Raw genomic sequence first — 18,605 nt, 5'->3', positions numbered from 1 at the left:
GTGCAGCTTCATTTTAGCTAGATGAACTACCAGAAACAATAGCAATCTGTCTTTTCAGATAACTTTTGCTCTTTCTCTGCTTAAAGTTAGATTTTAAATGTATGGAATTCCTGGTTTTACTTGTATGTTTTTTTTAAACCACTGCAATAATTTTTTTTATCATGTTATATTTCTCAGACTATATTTTTCTTACAGTGAATCTGAGACAATTATTTTCAAAAGTTGCATGTTTTCCCTTGACAATGACACTGTTAATTTGTCAATGTAGCTATAGGTATAAAATAAATGTGTTTAGGGCCAGAGTGGGTAGGTTACTTGTATTGCATACAGTCAACTGTGTTTGATCCCGATATCCCATATGGTTCCCCTCGCAACTCTAGAAATGATCTGAGTGAGGGCAGAGCCAGAAGTAAGGCCTAAAAAACAGCTTGGTGTAGCCCTAAAATAAAAACAAACAACAACAAAAGTTCTCACACAGATTGCTTTCAGCCAGGTTTGTTTGTGCTCTCTGGTTACTATTGGCTCTGTGCTCAAATAATGCTCCTGGCAGGCTCAAGGAATCAGAGAAGAGAGGATAGAGGATTGAACCTGGGTAAACACCCTACCCACTGTGTTATTGCTCCTGTCCCCTTAGCCTGATATTTTTATATTACTGTAATTATTGTATTGATATAGTCACTATAAAATAATCTTTACAAATTAAAAATGAAACAAAACAAAACAAACTCAAAGCTTGGAGCCAGAGCAATAATACAGATGTGAGAGCATTTGCCTTGCACATGGCTGATCCAGGTTCAACTTCCACCATCCCATGTGGTCCCCAGAGCCACAATAGGAGTAATTCCCAAATCCAGAGCCAGGAATAAGCCTTGAGCACCACTTTTTGCTTTTTGAATTTGGCCCCAAAACAAAAACAAAACAAGGAAAAAAGAAAACCTCAAAGTTTTATCTTTTTGTATATTTGAAGTTTCATGACAAAATAGTTCAAGTCAACACATTAATGTATATTTCATAATCATAATATTGTAATGTAAGCCTTATTTTTAGCAGTTTATTCCACTTCAAAAATAAGACAATTTTAACAGCTCTGTTTCTCTCACTCAACAATGATGATTGAGTAATAATTCACCATTTCACATTCAGTTCTGTAGCTCTAAAGTGCGGGCATAGACACAGTTGCTACTCCATTTACCATCTGACAACGTGGTATTAAATATATCTGCCAAAGAGGACAGAAATTCCATTCCAATTACAAACAATATAGGCACAATCTGAAGGCAGATCAGCAGATTTCAACTAGATATCTTCTTATAATTCACACAACTATTACCATGTTGCTCATATGCATGTCATAAGTCAAGCACTGACTTTGACATTGAAAATTCAACCATGCATGCAGTTTTATCTCTGGTCTGGAGGTGTATACAATTTGGCAGGTATGATCAGGTAGGCTAATAGTTAACAGAAATGTCACAAGTGTACTAGCATGATATAATAAGTGTCACAGAAGTACAGATGGTGAAACATGCCAGTCTGCTGGAATCCAGGGATGAAGTCAGGAGACAATCATGAAGAAAATGGTCTTTGAGTTGAGTATGAGATTACGGCAAAATACAGGGACCAGACTTTGTAGCCAGACTTTCTAGGCTTAAATCCCAGCTTACCTATTTGCCATTCAGGGAAACTTAGGCATGTTCCATGGTTCCGTTTCTTTATAGAATGAGCATCACCATTAGTCATAATACATTGGGTTAAAATAAGAATTATGTGAATTAGTGTGGGTCATGCATTTAGAACAAGGAAATGGTGCATGGAAAAAACCCTGTTGTTGTTAGCTGGCAGGTGAGTGTAAAAAGGGTGAAAGCAAGCAAGCAAAGCATATAACAAGTGTGACTTATTAAAACTTAAACGTGAGTACTGGAGCAATAGCACAGCAAACAAAGTGTTGGCCTTGCACACGGCCAACCCGTGTTCGACCGCTGGCATCCCTTATGGTCCCCTGAGCAGTGGTTTCTTTCTTTCCTTTTCTTTCTTTCTTTCTTTCTTTCTTTCTTTCTTTCTTTCTTTCTTTCTTTCTTTCTTTCTTTCTTTCTTTCTTTCTTTCTTTCTTTCTGTCTGTCTGTCTTTCTTTCTTTCTTTCTTTCTTTCTTTCTTTCTTCTTTCTTTCTCTCTCTTTCTTTCTCTTTCTTTCCTTCCTTCTTTCTTTCCTTCCTTCCCTTCTTTCTTTTTCTTTCTTTCTCTCTTTCTCTCTTTCTCTCTTTCTTTCTTTCTTTCTTTCTTTCTTTCTTTCTCTCTCTCTCTTTCTTTCTTTCTTTCTTTCTTTCTTTCTTTCTTTCTTTCTTTCTTTCTTTCTTTCTTTCTTTCTTTCTTTCTTTCTTTCTTTCTTTCTTTCTTCCTTCCTTCCTTCCTTCCTTCTTCTTCTTCTTCTTCTTCTTCTTCTTCTTCTTCTTCTTCTCCTCCTCCTCCTTCTTCTTCTTTTTTTTTTTTTTTTTTTTTGTTTTTGGGTCACACCCGGTGACGCTCAGGGGTTACTCCTGGCTATGCGCTCAGAAGTCGCTCCTGGCTTGGGGGACCATATGGGACGCCGGGGGATCGAACCGCGGTCCGTCCAAGGCTAGCGCAGGCAAGGCAGGCACCTTATCTCTAGCGCCACCGCCCGGCCCCTTCCTTCTTCTTCTTCACCTCCTCCTTCTCTTCTTCCTCCTCCTCCACTTCTCCTCCTCCTCCTCCTCCTCTTCTTTTTTTTTTTTTTTTTTTTTTTTGGTTTTGGGTCACACCGGCAGTGCTAAGAGATTACTCCTGGCTCTTTGGTCAGAAATCCTCCTGGCAGGTTCAGGGCACCATAAGGGATGCTGGGGTTCAAACCAATGACCTCCTGCATGCAAGGCAAATGCCTTACCTCCATGCTATCTCTCCGGCCCCACTAGGAGTGATTTATGAGCACAAAGCCAGGAGTAACCTCTGAGAGCACTGTTGTGTATGGCCAAAAAAACAAAACAAAATAAAAACATGAGCTACATTTGCATGGAGGGTGGTGGGGAACCACCCCAGAGAACCAGGAAGAACAAATCCAAATTTTTATTATAGAAAGACAACTTTAGGTAAGAAAAATGAGGGGCTGGAGCAATGGCGCAGTAGTAAGGCATTTGCCTTACATGTGGCTGACCCAGGATGGACCCTGGTTCAACCCCCAGCATCTCATATGGTCCCCCATGCCAGGAGCGATTTTTGAGTACATAGCCAGGAGTAACCCCTAATCGACACCGGGTGTGGGCCAAAGACCAAAAAAAAAAAAAAAAAAATCAAAGGCCAGAAGACCATTTAAGATATGGGAAAGGTTTGATAAGGGGTAGTGTTGCATTTCGCCCTTAGGATGGGCTTGGATGGAGAAGGATGGAGGCCTTTATTCTTAGGCCATGGCCCCGTGGCTTCATCCCCCATCAACCGGTGGGTCTGGGGTCCAGGAAAGCGACGGGTATTGAACTCACTCACAGGCAGGCTTCAGGAAGCATCAACTTTATTCATGCCCTATCCATCACATGTGTGGCCTATATCATAATCTTTTAAGCATTCAGCCATTCTTAGCTAGCCCTGCATCTTAACTCCTTTCAGCCATCTTCCCTTTGACCTCCATGCTGGCAAAAGACCAAAAAGGAGACTAATCCCCTCTGGTTAAAGCCTTATCTACCTTTTCCAAGACCCCTCCCAGGCAGGGTCTTGCAGGTAAGGTCAAGTTACCTAGGAAGAATGGGGGGGGGGTGAGGCTTCAGGGTAGAATACAGATACAAAAAGTATTTGAGATAAAATTAATGAGACTTCTGATTCATTAGATAAAGTGAGATAAATTGAATGAATTTTGGATAGTGTCTTAGTTTTCTAGTTTGGTTAGGAAAAGTGGGTTTGGAAATACTGTTTTCAACTTTGTCAAGATGAATGGCATGTGAAATGATTGAAATTAGTAGGGGCCGGGCGGTGGCGCTAGAGATAAGGTGCCTGCCTTGCCTGCGCTAGCCTAGGACGGACCACGGTTCGATCCCCCGGCGTCCCATATGGTCCCCCAAGCCAGGAGCGACTTCTGAGCGCATAGCCAGGAGTAACCCCTGAGCGTCACCGGGTGTGGCCCAAAAAAAAAAAAAAAAAAAAAAAAAAAAAAAAAAAAAGAAATTAGTAGTTAGGTTCATGTTCAGGAACCAAAGTTTTGATTCAGGACTTAAGATATAGAGAGCAGTTGATTTTGTGAAAGGGACTGAGAAAATGACACAGGTTGAATACAGGAAACAATTCAGGGATGGTCTGGAAAACACTGCAAAGAGAGTTGAGTCAAACCAGGGTTGACTATGTGCAAGGCAAGGCCTGTCCTACCCTCTGTACGATCTAATCCTCACTTTTCCCTTCCATTTTTATAAAGTAAAAGGCATAGAATAACCCCATGTAGCTTCAAAGAAATTTTAATGCTATTTTTGAGGTACTGGGACTTACAATACTGTTAATGATAGTTTCATGCATACATCTATCTCCACCATTCTGATCCACCACCCACCACACTCATCTGTTTCCTTCCACCAATGTCCCGCAGCTCCCTCCGATCTAACCCCCTAAAATACCTTACCTACCTCAGTTATGTGAACCAACTCCAATTCTGCTCTTTGGTGGCCCCTCTTTTTTTAAGATTATTACAATAGGAGGAAAAAATGATTCAATTATTGACTGATTCAAAATCATTGATTCAATAAGGAGGAACAGAGAGCTGAGATCCCTCCCATTAAGACTCTAGGTCTTGGGGCCGAAGAGATAGCATGGAGATAAGGCGTTTGCCTTTCATGCAGGAGGTCATCGGTTCGAATCCTGGCATCCCATATGGTCCCGACCCCCCCCCCCCCCCTCCCCGTGCCTGCCAGGAGCAATTTCTGAGTCTGGAGCCAGGAATAACCCCTGAGCACTGCCGGGTGTGACCCAAAAACCAAAAACCAAAAAAAAAAAAAAGGACTCTAGGTCTCAATATTTCCAGCTAAATGCCAGGTGAATTCTAAGAGCATCCATGTATGTATGTGGCCCAGTTTCAGTATTGGGGCTGCTCCAGTGCTTTTCCCAGAGCTTGCTTGGCACAGCAGTTCTGTAGCTTTGTTAAGAACGTCAAAGTCTGAGATAATTAAGGTGATCTGGAAGCTTCTCTCTGTTAGGGTTTTTGCAGGGTGGAGAATAGCTTGTTGGTGTTGGTTGATGCTTAACAGATTTTTTTTTTTTTTTTTTTTTTGGTTTTTGGGTCACACCTGGCAGTGCTCAGGGGTTATTCCTGGCTCCAGGCTCAGAAATTGCTCCTGGCAGGCACAGGGGACCATATGGGGCGCCGGGATTCGAACCGATGACCTCCTGCATGAAAGGCAAACGCCTTACCTCCATGCTATCTCTCCGGCCCCCTGCTTAACAGATTTGACTCTGGTTGGTTTTGTCCTGAAACACGTGTTTGGCTTGACCTAAAGTGATTTTTTTTTTTTTTTTGGCTCTTCGCTCAGAAATCGCTCCTGGCAGGCTCGGGGGACCAGATGGGATGCCGGGATTCGAACCACCGTCCTTCTGCATGCAAGGCCTTACCTCCATGCTATCTCTCCGGCCCCTTTCATAAGATTTAATGGAAATCAGATCTATTAATCAGATCTATTTCCTTTCCTAAGGTCTCAAGACTGGAGAGTCACTTTCTTTAAAGAGTGGTTTGTACTCCTTGGGGCACCCTCATCTATTTGATGCCCCAGCTAGGATTCCTGGTACCCTGTTCATTTTGCCAGGCGTAGTACCAAGACGACACAGTCCAGAGCCTGGACTGTCCATCAGCGTGCACTTAATCTTCTCCAAGAAATGACTCTTAGTTCCTTAGCAAAGTGGAAATTGGAAAGTGGTGGTGGTGGGGTATTCAGTGACTCTGTTTGCAGAAGAGGAGGCAATTTTGATCACCTGTGCTCCACGTGGGCCTGGAACGGGGCTGCCCTCCCCTCTTCCACACCCCAACCCTCAAGTTCAGGGCCAACCCACGGGTCTCCCAGCAGGAGAACGCTGCGTCCTCGAGAGCGCGTGGCCACATCAAGGTATTTGCCTTGCATGTATTAGGACAGTGGTTCGAATCCCGGCACCCCATAGGGCCCCCGGAGCCTGCCAGGAGTGACTCCCGAGCACTACCCGGTGTGACCCCAAAACCAAAAGAAAATAACAATTTGGCCTCCACCAGGCGAGACCAAAAGCTCCTATTTAACATCCATCAGGTCCACAGGGGGTGACCCGCACAGTCTGGAAAGACTGGAAGGTTTTGGAAAAACACCGCCACCCTCCGCCACCCCAGGCTTCTACCTTTTCTTTGGGGTGCGCGCGGGGAAGGGGAAGGGGAAGGGGGAGGGGAAGGAGGGGAAGGGGAAGGGGAAGAGAAAAGGGAAGGGGAAGGGGAAGAGAAAAGGGAAGGGGAAGGGGAAGAGAAAAGGGAAGAGGAAGGGGAAGAGAAAAGGGAAGGGGAAGGGGAAGGGAAAGGGGAAGGAGGGGAAGGGGAAGGGGAGGGGGGAGGGGAGGGGGAGGGGAAGGGGAAGAGAAAAGGGAAGGGGAAGGAGGAGAAGGGGAAGGGGAAGAGAAAAGGGAAGGGGAAGGGGAAGGAGGAGAAGGGGAAGGGGAAGAGAAAAGGGAAGGGGAAGGGGAAGGAGGAGAAGGGGAAGGGGAAGAGAAAAGGGAAGGGGAAGGGGAAGGAGGAGAAGGGGAAGGGGAAAAGGGAAGGGGAAGGGGAAGGAGGAGAAGGGGAAGGGGAAGGGGAAGAGAAAAGGGAAGGGGAAGGGAAAGGAGAAGGGGAAGGGGAAGAGAAAAGGGAAGGGGCAGGGGAAGGAGGAGAAGGGGAAGGGGGAAAGGGAAGGGGAAGGGGAAGGAGGAGAAGGGGAAGGGGAAGAGAAAAGGGAAGGGGCAGGGGAAGGAGGAGAAGGGGAAGGGGAAGGGGAAGAGAAAAGGGAAGGGGAAGGGTGGCTGGAGCGGCAGGAGTTGGCGGAGCCCGGGGTGGACCCCGGCCGGCCGGAAAAAGCGCGTAGGAAGCGGACGCGGGTGTCCTCCGGGCGGGGTCCCCCCAGCACGCCCGCCCGAGGCCGGCGCGCCAGCGCGCGTCCCCCACGCCTGCACCCCCGCCCCCGGGGACCCCCGCGCCCGGGGAAGCCCCGCGGCCGGCCGTGCGCGCCTCGCTATGCCGCGCCTCGCCGCGCGCCCGCCCCCTCGCCCGCGCCCGCCCGCCCCCGAAGCCCGGGGCTGCCACCTCGGGCCGCGCCGGGCCGGCCCGCACTGCGCATGAGCGGGAGCCGGCGAGCCCGTGAGAGGAGCCGCCGCCGCCGCCGCCGTCCATTCGCTGCGGAGCCGGAGGAGGAGGGGAGAGGCCTGGAGGACACCAACATGGTGGGTGAGCAGCCCGGGCCCCGCCGCCCCCGCCGCCGCGCACCCCCGCGCGCCCGCCGCGCGCCCCACCCGCCGCCCCGCGCCCCGGCCCGCCCGCGCCCGCGCCCCTGCCCTGGCCCCCAGCCCGCCCGGCGCCGCCGCTACGCGAGAGCCGAGGAGGCGGAGCGCCGCCGGCCGGGCCTAGTCGCGAGCCCCGGGGACTTCGGGGCGCGGGAAGGGCCCCGCGCGGCGCGGAGGGGAGCGCGCGGGAGGGCGGGCGCTGCGGGGCCGGGAAGGCCGAAGGGCCACGGCCCTGCGTGCTTGGCCCCCCGCGCCCGCTGCACGGGGCCCGGCCCCGGGCTCCTGGGCTTCTCGGGGTGCCGGGGGAGCAGGCTCCCCTTGCCAGGCCCGGCCAAGCCCGGCAGGACTCCCCTCCGCACTGCCCGCACTTGTGCGCCCTGGCCGGGTCGGGCCACCCTGCCTCGCCTCGCCTCGCTCCATCCCCTGCACTCGCGTTCCGGGCCTCTTGCAGACCGACTTGGGCCATCCAGTTGTTGGAGGTTCTATTTACCTCCGCCGCTGTGCGCTTCGGGGGGACTCGGGGGGCCCAGGGGGAGCGCGCGGAAGTGCAACCTGTTTGTTCTCCTGGCCCCCCCCAAAAAAGAAATGTTGAGGGAATCGAACTCACTACCTTTGCAGCTTCTCTTTTATCTGCCTAGGAGGTGCCAGGAGTCACTACTTTCCTCCGCCTGTTAAGAGGTGCTTTTGTGATTCAAGAAATCAAGAAGAAAGCACCCCCCCCCCCAAACCCAAACAAGCCAACAGTTCTGTCAAGTGTTCTCCACTTAATTATATATATTTTTTGGTTTTGTTAGTTTTTTTTTTTTTTTTTGGAGGGGGAAGTGGGAGAAACAGCACCAAGCTTGTCCGAATAGTTTGGAAGTGATCTGTTTATATTTTGGCGACCGTGTAAACCGACTCTCTTGTTTGGACTCTTGTGTTTTGTGTGTGTGTGTGTTTTTTTCTTTCAGAACCGCTTGAACTTGAGTTGGATCCCGTGTGGGTTACTGTGTGCACGGGTAGCTCAGATGCTAGCTAGCTAGCTAACTAGCTATGGTGTGGTGTCTGTCCTTTGGCTCGCCACAGTGCGCCACAAAGGCCTCCTGGGGGAGCCGGGGGTCTGCGTGTCTGCTCAGGAATTGCCACCGTGCCTTTGTTTTTAGTAGTCCTCTCTGCCCGAGTGACACTTTCCTAGCAGCTAAAGCCTTCCTCCTCCCACTTGATACGAATTGGGTGTCACCAATTGGGGTGTAGTGTGCCTCCTGATAGATTTACCTCCTTCTCTGGTGACTTCCATAAATTGTTACCGGTTTGTAAGAAAACTTTGCCTGCAAGTCCGGGCCTCTGTTTGAATTGATTACGACCCTGTTCAAAGAGCCAGCAAGTGTCTAAGGTAGTAGTATGTTGTTTTGAGTGCCAGAGACATGACTTCTAAAGCTTCCGGACCCTTTGGCAAGTATGATGAGTGAGTAATAAGTGTGAAGTAATGAAATGTAATTCTCCCTAAACACGCTGTTGAGAGCCCTGCAATTTAATTCTGTTTATCAGTTTATTTTATTCAGTTTACCTGGTAGCATCACTGAATCAGCAGCATCCTCTAGGCTCTGTGGGCTTGATAAGGCACCATATCCTTTCAGAAATTTAAGAATTTAAGAATGTATTTAAGAATTTAATATTAGAATGTATGGGTCGGCGCGGTGGCGCAGGCAGTTGGGCCTTTGCCTTGCACACGCTAACCTAGGATAGACCATGGTTCAAACCTCCAGCATCCCAAATGGTCCCCCAAGCCAGGAGCGATTTCTGAGCACATAGCCAGGAGTAACCCCTGAGCATCACCGGGTGTGGCCCAAAACAAAACCAAACCAAACCAAACCCAAAGAAGAATGTATGTGGTACATTGGAGATTTCAGCTTGGATTGGCACTTTGACATCTCTCCTTTTACTGATAGAAAATAGCTAGTTTGGGGGGATTTAGCAGGAATCATGTTCTTAGATCTGTAGAGACATGTACCATAAAAGTGCTCTGTGGCCCAACTTGGATCATGCCACTAGAATGTTATTGATGTGCTTCTCTTTTGTAGAATCAGTAGATCCTAACTAAAATTAGGCCCTTAGGAAATTTCATAATTTTTTTTTTTTTTTTTGTGGTTTTTTGGGTCACACCCGGCAGTGCTCAGGGGTTTTTTCCTGCTCCGTGCTCAGAAATTGCTCCTGGCAGGCACGGGGGACCATATGGGATGCCGGGATTCGAACCGATGACCTCCTGCATGAAAGGTAAACGCCTTACCTCCATGCTATCTCTCCGGCCCCGAATTTCATAAATTTATCTTTAACTTGTTTTCTCATGCAATTAAGGGACTCATGTGGTTGTGTGTGTGTGTATGTGTGTGTGTGTGTGTGTGTGTGTGTATGTGTTGTGTAGTATAGCCCATTTCTAGGATTCTTGTTAGTTATAAGGCCAGCTTCAGTGATAGGCTGTCTGAAATTTAATTTTTAATTTTAATTTTTGGTTTTTGGGCCAGATGTTCTCAGTGATTATTATTCCTTGCTCTGCATTCAGGGGTCACTCCTGGCACGTTGGGGACCAGATGAAGTGCCAGGGATTGAACCCCGGTAGGTTGTGTGCAGGCAAGCGCCCTATATGCTGTACTATCTCTCTGGCCCTGATACATTTTCTATAAGGAAAGACGTTATCTTGCTAACCCACCTGCCCATGCATGAAAAGACAAAATACATGTTCAAAACTAGACAGCATTATTTTAATCCTGAAAAGTTTTAAGAAGTTTATAATTTCAAAGTTACTTTACTGGACAGAATTGAATTTCATGATTTATAGTTTAGCATGAAGATTTTATGACAAAGGATTTTTTGAAAATTTTTTTTAAACTTTTATTGATTGATTATTTTGGGCCACACCCAGTGGCGCTCAGGGATTACTCCTGCTCTGCACTCAGATCTCACCCCTGGCAGGCTGGAGGCCCATCTGGGATGTCGGGAATCGAACCCAGTTCCTCCTGGGTCGGCTGCATGCAAGGCAAATGCCCTACCCCTCTGCTATCTCTCTGACCCCGACAAAAGATTTTATTAGATGTGTGAGAAGTGTGAAGACTGTAATCTACTAGGTTTTTATAGACTCACAGTACCATAGCATTTTTAGACTTGAAAAGAGCGCACAAGATCATTTAACTTACTTATCTTTTATTTTTCACTAGAGGAAATTGAGAATCAAGGTTTTGAGGCTCAAATGTGCAGAATTGTTAGTTGCAGAACTGAAACTGTTTCTCCTGGTTTTCTGGCACATGAACATCTTTGAACTCACCATGAAACTGGCTAAAAAATTGAAACTGAGTTTTAAGATGTTAAAACAAAATTCAGATTAATGGATAATTATTGTTTTTAATGATTTTAAATATATAACCTTGAATTTAAAGACTTTTTAGAACTAGTTTTAAAAAAATTTTTTTTGCATTTCTACAGGTAAATTAAAGGGCTTTTAATTTATGCAACAAATATTTCTTATTAAATCCTACTATATGGCAGACAATGTTGTAGGCACTGGGGTTATGGATACATATGTTCTTTTATATATCCACTTAAAAGATAAAAATAGCTGATCTGGTGAGAGTTCATATTTTACTAGGGGAGTGACATAGTATATGTTTTTCTTCCTTAGAAGGTGTTAAAAGCTATGGGAAGAGTAATGTTAAGGAGGAAAGTTGGGAATGCTGTGGCGCAGTGGAGGTGGGAGCGCAAAATCGTGTCTGCACCGCCGATGGGGTGGAATGTTGAGCAAAAGCCATGCAGACAGAAAACAGTGAGAATGCTGAGAACAGTGTGGTTGTAGTGGTGGGGAATGGACAAAAGTGGTCAAATGGCCCAAGTCGGTCAGGAGCTGAGTGTAAGGATACCACATTTTTACTCCAGAAAAAATGGCAAGTTTCAGGCTGGAGTAGATAGTACTGTGGGTAAGGTGCTGCTTGTTTTGCATGAAGTCAATCTAGGTTCAGTCCCTGCTTTTTTATGTGGTCCCCTTGAACACTGCTAGGAGTAATTCTTGAGTGCAGAGCCAACGAGTAGCCCCTGAGATAGTTTGGTGTGGGCCCCAAAAGAAAGAAATGGCAAGTCTCTGAGGATTCTAATTAGTATGAAAAATTTTGTCCCTGCTCAAAAACATTTAAAAAGTTTCTCTACATCTGTATTGGGGCTATGGTAGATAGGGCTACTCCTGGTACCATGCTTGAGTCACTCCAGACTGGGGGAGATGCTGGGGGAGGTGAGGGATGTGGGTGCAGGGGACTTGAACCAAGGCCCTTCTGCATTCCGAGCTTGTGCTGCAGCCCTTTGAGCCATCACCCTGAACCTAAAAGGGCTTCAAAAATAATGTAAGTATTGTAGTTTTCTTTTCCCTGGAGTTTCATTTCTACAGTTTTTTACAGTTCTGTCTGTCAGTATTCTATAAAACATAGTTAACAATCCAGTTGACTTTTCCATTCTAGTTAATAACAATACAACAAAACCTCTTTTATAGATTGCTTTTGAATATGTTGTACTGTGTATATTGTTTAATTGGTTATATTTAGAAAATACCGAGCCTTTGGGGAGAAAGGATGTTAAATATTTAGTTCAGCACTAGTCATTTTGCAACTCTTTTTAGTCTCCTCTTTGTCAGGAAAGTATTTGTGCTTCTTAATTTATTTGAAGATACTTTAAATGGAGGTTAAAAAATTCTAAGTGATTTGACCAAGTGAAAACCTAATATGTAATAGAGTAGGAATTAGAAGCTGTTCTGATTCCATATTATATTACTCCCCCTCTCCACCCCGCCATTTTTGGGCATACCTAGTGACACTCAGCAATTACTCCTGATTCTATGCTTAGATGTCACTCCTGACAGGCTCTGGGGACCATATGGAATGCCAGGAATCTACCTCAGGTGCGCTTTGTGCAAGGCAAATTCCCGACCGGCTAATACTAAATACTAATACTAATCCAAATACTAATCATTTTTGTTAAACCAGCGAGTACTATTTCAGTATAGATGGGAAATTTATTAGTCTCACTTTGGTTCTTATTAGATTAGATTCCTTTGAATAGTGGTGACGTAGTTGTTTCTATATCAAATTAAGTAATTTGCTATCATAAACATTGAAGTAATTGAAAATTAAAACCCTTTGCATACATATGGTAAGAAAATTGCAACATTCAATCACAACATTTGGGCTTGAGTCTTAATTTAGTGGGTAGGTGCATGGGTGGACCCAGATTTGATCCCTGGTACCACGTAGAGTCCTTAGAGCCCAGTCAGTAGTGATCCTGAACAGGCAGCAGTAAGCCTCCAGGTGTTGCCAAATAAGAAAAAGAAAAAAAGTTGTAACAAAATTGAAGTCATGTGGTGATGTCCTTACCCACATCCTCATGAAACATTTAAAACACCTGAGATTTTTAGTTAGGTGACTATGATTTATCTCATAGATTGGGTTAAAGATAATGAAAATCTGTGAAGAAGCCCCATTTCCATTTCTGTGTATTAAAGCTGTGAGAACATTAACCATGAAATTGAAGAGAGAGGTTGAGATCAAATTGGATGCAGTTCCTTTATGGACGGTCAGGTCAGGCTCTTGACTAAACGAACCTAAGCAAAAGCAAAAATGGGCCGCAGAGATAGCACAGCGATAGGGCATTTGCCTTGCACGTAGCTGACCCAGGACAGACAGTGGTTCGAATTCCGGCATCCCACATGGTCCCTTGTGCCTGCCAGGAGCGATTTCTGACCTTAGAGCCAGGAGTAACCCCTGAGTGCCGCCAAGTGTGGCCCAAAAACGGAAAAAGAAAAAGAAAAGCAAAAACAGGAGAAAATGCCATAATGTAAGATGAGTGTATATTTATATAAATATTATATAATTAATATCTAATTACTGCGAATAATTAGGCTGCTTGTTTGCATTATAAAAGTTTTTGTTCTTGTTTTGATCCACAAACCCAGTGGTGCTCAGGAGTTATTCCTGGCTTTATACTCAGGTGGTGCTTGGGGGTACTGTATTGTCTGTGGGAGTTTGAACTTTGGTTGGGCATGTGCAAGGCAAGCATCCTATTTACTGTACTATTTCTGCAGTATTTTATTTATTTTTTATATTTTTGGGTCACACCAGTGGCGCTCAGGAGTTACTCCTGGCTTTGGCTCAGAAATCGCTCCTGGCATGGGGGACCATATGGGATGCCGGGATTCGAACCACTGTCTGTCCTGGATCGGCTGTGTGCAAGCCAAATGCTCTACCACTGTGCTATTTCTCTGGCCCCAGTATTGTAAAATTTGGAGACTTATTTATTTTGGTTTTGGGGCAACACCTAGCATTGTTCAGGGGCTCTTCACTCAGGAATTATTCCTGGTCGTGCTCAGATGACCATAGGAGAAGCCAGGATTGCACCTCTATTGGCCTTCCCTGCTCTACTGTGGTTCCAAACTCTTTTTGTTTTCTTTTAAACAGTTTTTCTTTCCCTAAAGAATTTTGTTAGATTTTACCTTTGAATTCCTTAGCCTAACACAATATTCTGCAGCAAATATATAGCTTAAGTACATGGCCCATTCCTCTGTAGTATGTATTTATTTCAATAAAGAGCTTATTTATTATTCATAGGCTTCTAGTGTTTCTGGATTTTGGATTTAGATTTTGGATTTGGATTTGATACCAGATGGGAAGTAAGATTTTTTTTTCAATTTACTGGATTTCTTTTATAAAAATTTTTTTTTTTTTACTGATTTCTTTCAGGGGCTGGAGTGATAGTACAATGGTAGGGAATTTGCCTTGCATGCTGATGACCCATGATGGACCTGGGTTCGATACCCAGCATCCCATATATGGTTACCCAAAGCTGCCAGGAGCAACTTCTGAGCACAGAGCCAGGACTAACCCCAGAGCACCGCTAGGTGTGCCCCCACCCCCAAAAATAATTTTTTCAGTGTTCTTTTATACCATGAAGTTTATATAGAAAAGATATTTATGGAGAAGAAAAGTCAATTTAAGTTAGCTACCTTGATGTTAGAAGCTCAAGCAGTAAGTTTGGTAGAACAGTTGAAATTGATAGCTAACACAAGTATTTTTTTTTTTTTTTACAATGTAGGCCACAAAATAGTAGTGAGCTATGATGAGTGGCACAGCCCACTGTGGAGTGTAACACAAGTATTTTAAGACTCATACTATTTTATTAACAAATTTGATCAGCTGTTAGAAAAATAACTTCTCAATAGTCACAGTAATCTCCAAACCAGTCAGACATTCCATTTATAGTGGTAGGAACCGTTTAATTAAGAGTTCTGTGTGGAGAAAATATTTTAAAGGATAGTAGTACTTATTTGAAAATCAAGAAAATTCTTTACGGATGTATAAAAATTGGGCCAAAGCAATAGTACAGCAGATAGGGTACTTGCCTTGCATGGGGCTGAGCCGGATTTAATTCTTGAAAGCCCAAATGGCCTTTTGATCACCTCCTTCAGTAATTCTTGTGTGTAGTGCCAGGATTAACCCTTGAATTCTGCTGGTGCACCCTCCAGTGCACAAAAGTTTGGGGCCAGGCAGATGCTTCAAAGGGCTGGATCACATGCTTTCTGTGTGTGTCCTATTTTCGGTCTCTGGTATCTCACAGTCCTCGGCTTCTGGCAGTAGTGTAGCTCTCCCAGTGCTGCTGAGTGAGGCGCCCACCCAAAACAAAACAAACGGGGCCTGAGAGAGAGCACAGCGGTAAGGCTTAGACGCAGGACGGTGGTTCGAATACGGTGGTTCGAATCTCGGCATCCCATATGGTCCCCTGAGTCTGCCAGGTGTGATTTCTAAGCATAGAGCCAGGAGTAACCCCTGAGTGCTGCTGGTTGTGACCCAAAAACCATAACAAACAAACAAACAAACCAAAAAAAAAAACAAAAAAAAGCTCCAAACAAGTGAAAATCCAGATTAAATCTGACGCGTAAACTTCCAGGAACTTTTTTTTTTTCCAGGTAAGTTGGCATTGCATAAAAATATCAATACATAGAGGCCAGAGAGGTGGCGCTAGAGGTAAGATGTCTGCCTTGCAAGCGCTAGCCAAGGAAGGACCTCGGTTCGATCCCTCAGCATCCCATATGGTTCCCCCAAGCAAGGGGCAATTTCTGAGCGCTTAGCCCAGGAGTAACCCCTGAGCATCAAACGGATGTGGCCCCCCCTAAAAAACAACAACAACAACAAAAAAATCAATACAATAATGAGGTAGTATAGTATACTATTCCACATTAGACTTAGTAGCAATATATTGATACTCAACATTTTTTTAATTATCAGTGCAGTAAGTTTACAAATAAATAACATCAAGAACAGGCCTAACTAATTTTCTAAATTTTCTAAACTTTAAAGGAAAACAAAACATTTCTTTTGTTTTGTACAGTTATTTGCAAGAGATAACTTATACTTGTGTATATATTTTCTCTGTGGGCTTCAAACCTTTTTATTGGAAAAGATAAAAAGCTTTCATTGCCCCCCTCCCCCATTACCACTTTCTTATATTTTAAACTATAGTTTTCTTTTCTTTTTTTTTTTTTTTTTTTTTTTTTGGTTTTTGGGCCACACCCTGTGACGCTCAGGGGTTACTCCTGGCTATGCGCTCAGAAGTTGCTCCTGGCTTCTTGGGGGACCATATGGGACGCCGGGGGATCGAACCGCGGTCCGTCCTAGGCTAGCGCAGGCAAGGCAGGCACCTTACCTTCAGCGCCACCGCCCAGCCCCATCTTTTCTTTTCTTTCTTTCTTTTTTTTTTTTTTTTTGTAGTTTTTGGGTCACACCCGGCAGTGCTCAGGGGTTATTCCTGGCTCCAAGCTCAGAAATTGCTCCTGGCAGGCACAGGGGACCATATGGGACCCCGGGATTTGAACCGATGACCTCCTGCATGAAAGGCAAATGCCTTACCTTCATGCTATCTCTCCGGCCCCAAACTATAGTTTTCTAATCCATCTTTTAAATAGTAGATAGGACCATAAATTGATTTTCTTCCTGTTGAATTACTTGCCTTAAAATCTATTATTGGGGCCAGAGCAGTAGCACAGCAGTAGGGCATTTGCTTTGCATGCAGCTGACCCGGGACAGACCTAGGTTCGACCCTAGGTGCCTCATATGGTCCCCCAAGCCAGGAACGATTTCTGAGCGCCTAATCAGGAGTAACCCCTGAGCATAACCGGGTGTGGCCCCCAAACAAAACAAAAACAAAACAACAACAAAAAATTCTTATCATTTTCTCCCTTCTAAAAACCCTTAAAAATGAAGTTCAGGGGCCGGGCGGTGGCGCTAAAGGTAAGGTGCCTGCCTTACCTGCACTAGCCTAGGACGGACCGCGGTTCGATCTCCCGGCGTCCCATATGGTCCCCCAAGCCAGGAGCGACTTCTGAGCGCATAGCCAGGAGTAACCCCTGAGCGTCACCGGGTGTGGCCCAAAAAACAAAAAAACAAACAAACAAAAAAAAATGAAGTTCAGTCCTAAATAGGATGTAGGTAGGTTGTGGAGGAAAGCTTAATGAGCAGTTGTTAGTCAATATACAAATTGTTTACATTTGAAAAGGGGAAAAGTCAAATTAACTTTTTCATAAAAAAGCAGGTGAAGTAGTTAATATTATTTGCTATTTCCTTTTTCTCCCCAGTCTGAACAAAGTCAGTGGTGGTCTCTATTTTATTTATTTTTTGTTTTGTTTTTTTCCATTTTACTTGCCTATGTAGAATAAATGGAAAGACTGATTGCCCTGAAGCTAGGAATCAGCATTTCTCCTTTCTGGAACCATTGAGCTTTGGAGACCTGGTAAAATGAAATAATGATTATCATCTTGCAGGATTAATGATTAGACCCACCAGTACAGTATTGGCACATAGTCGGATCTCAAATTTTAGCTGCCAAGTTTTCTGATTATGGTGTGACACTTTTTTTTGTTTGTTTGTTTTTGGGTCACATCCAGTGGTGCTCAGGGATGCTGCGATTTGAACCACCATCTGATCAGCTCCGTGCAAGGCAAATGCCCTACCTCTGTGCTCTCTCTCTGGTGCCTGGTGTGACACATTAAAACATTTTTTGTTGTTGGTTTTCGGGCCACACCCGGCGGGTGCTCAGGGCTAATTCCTGGTGGGCTTTGGGGCAACCTAAGGGATACCAGGGATTGAATCCAGGCTAGCTACATGTGGCAAGCGTCCTACCCTCTGTACTCTGGCTCTGATGATTCTTCCTTTACCATTTATGTAAAATTACTTTTTTCTTTCTTGTGTTTTCTTCCTCACGGACTTGTAAAGGAGTCTTTTAGTATATGTTAGTTATAGTTTTAAGAGTTTAACCTAAATTAATTCATCTAGTTTTCACACTGTTTGTAGGTGAATAAATTGAAGCACACAGAGATTAAGTAATTTTCCCTAAATCACACAGCAATTAAGAGGCACATGTGGGATTAAAATCCTGCCAGTCTGGCTTGAAAGTCTGCATTTACTGCCTCCAGTTCTGTGCAGGTAGAAAAGGATTTCTAGCTGTTACTCCTGTATTCTTAGTCTAGCTTTCTTGCTGAACTTTTGTTCTTAGGTGAAAGTCTCCTCTGAGGAGAGTGGGTAGTCTTGTTAGTTAAATTGATTTTTCCTTTGCTTTTGATCTCAGCCAACAATTTATGGGAATGTCTTTTATAGATGAATGATTTGGAATATTAGTAACATTTGGCTCTTCCTAATGAATACTATGTAGCTTACATGGAAAGTATGACTTCTGGTCTAAAATTAGCTCTTTAGATTTTGGAGTTAAACTGTTAATCATATAAACATAAGAATTAACATAGCTCTTAATGATAATTATGGGTGATCATTACAGTGTTTTGATTCTGAAAACATTGCCTTTTGTTAGCTAGGTAAGTCAAATCCTTATATACCTAGAGTTGAAGTAGAAAATTAATTCCTTTAAAAATATAAAGGAATTTATATATTTTATTTTTCCTCTCTTGGAGACCACACCTGGCTGGCTCAGTACTTATTCTGACTCTCTCCTCAGGGACCACTCTTGATGGGGTTCTGGGGACCATATGGGATGCTGGGGGCGTTGAACCCAAGTCACTGCAAGGAAAATGCTCTACCTACTTGCTTTCTCTCCAGTCCTACAGGAGGAGTTTTTACACTTTATAG

General features: G+C 44.6%; 1 protein-coding gene and 1 non-coding gene across 2 annotated transcripts in view; one reads left to right on the top strand and one right to left on the bottom strand.

The window, feature by feature from the left end:
* The first annotated feature begins 7,320 nt into the window (after positions 1-7,320).
* DCUN1D1 (defective in cullin neddylation 1 domain containing 1) overlaps positions 7,321-18,605 on the top strand; it is a 40,441-nt gene continuing 29,156 nt past the window's right edge. Inside the window, exon 1 of the mRNA XM_049775893.1 lies at positions 7,321-7,407. Coding sequence (XP_049631850.1) covers positions 7,405-7,407 — 3 coding nt within the window. The 5' untranslated portion in view covers positions 7,321-7,404. The remainder of the gene's footprint in view (positions 7,408-18,605) is intronic.
* Positions 14,559-14,698, bottom strand: LOC126012481 (small nucleolar RNA SNORA4). The gene has a single exon (XR_007496945.1). It is a non-coding gene; the product is annotated as a small nucleolar RNA SNORA4 (small nucleolar RNA).

The sequence above is a fragment of the Suncus etruscus genome, chromosome 6 (assembly GCF_024139225.1).
Source record: "Suncus etruscus isolate mSunEtr1 chromosome 6, mSunEtr1.pri.cur, whole genome shotgun sequence".
NCBI classification, from domain to species: Eukaryota; Metazoa; Chordata; class Mammalia; order Eulipotyphla; family Soricidae; genus Suncus; species Suncus etruscus.
Note: the sequence above shows the minus strand (reverse complement) of the source record. Positions and strands in the feature narration are given on the sequence as shown.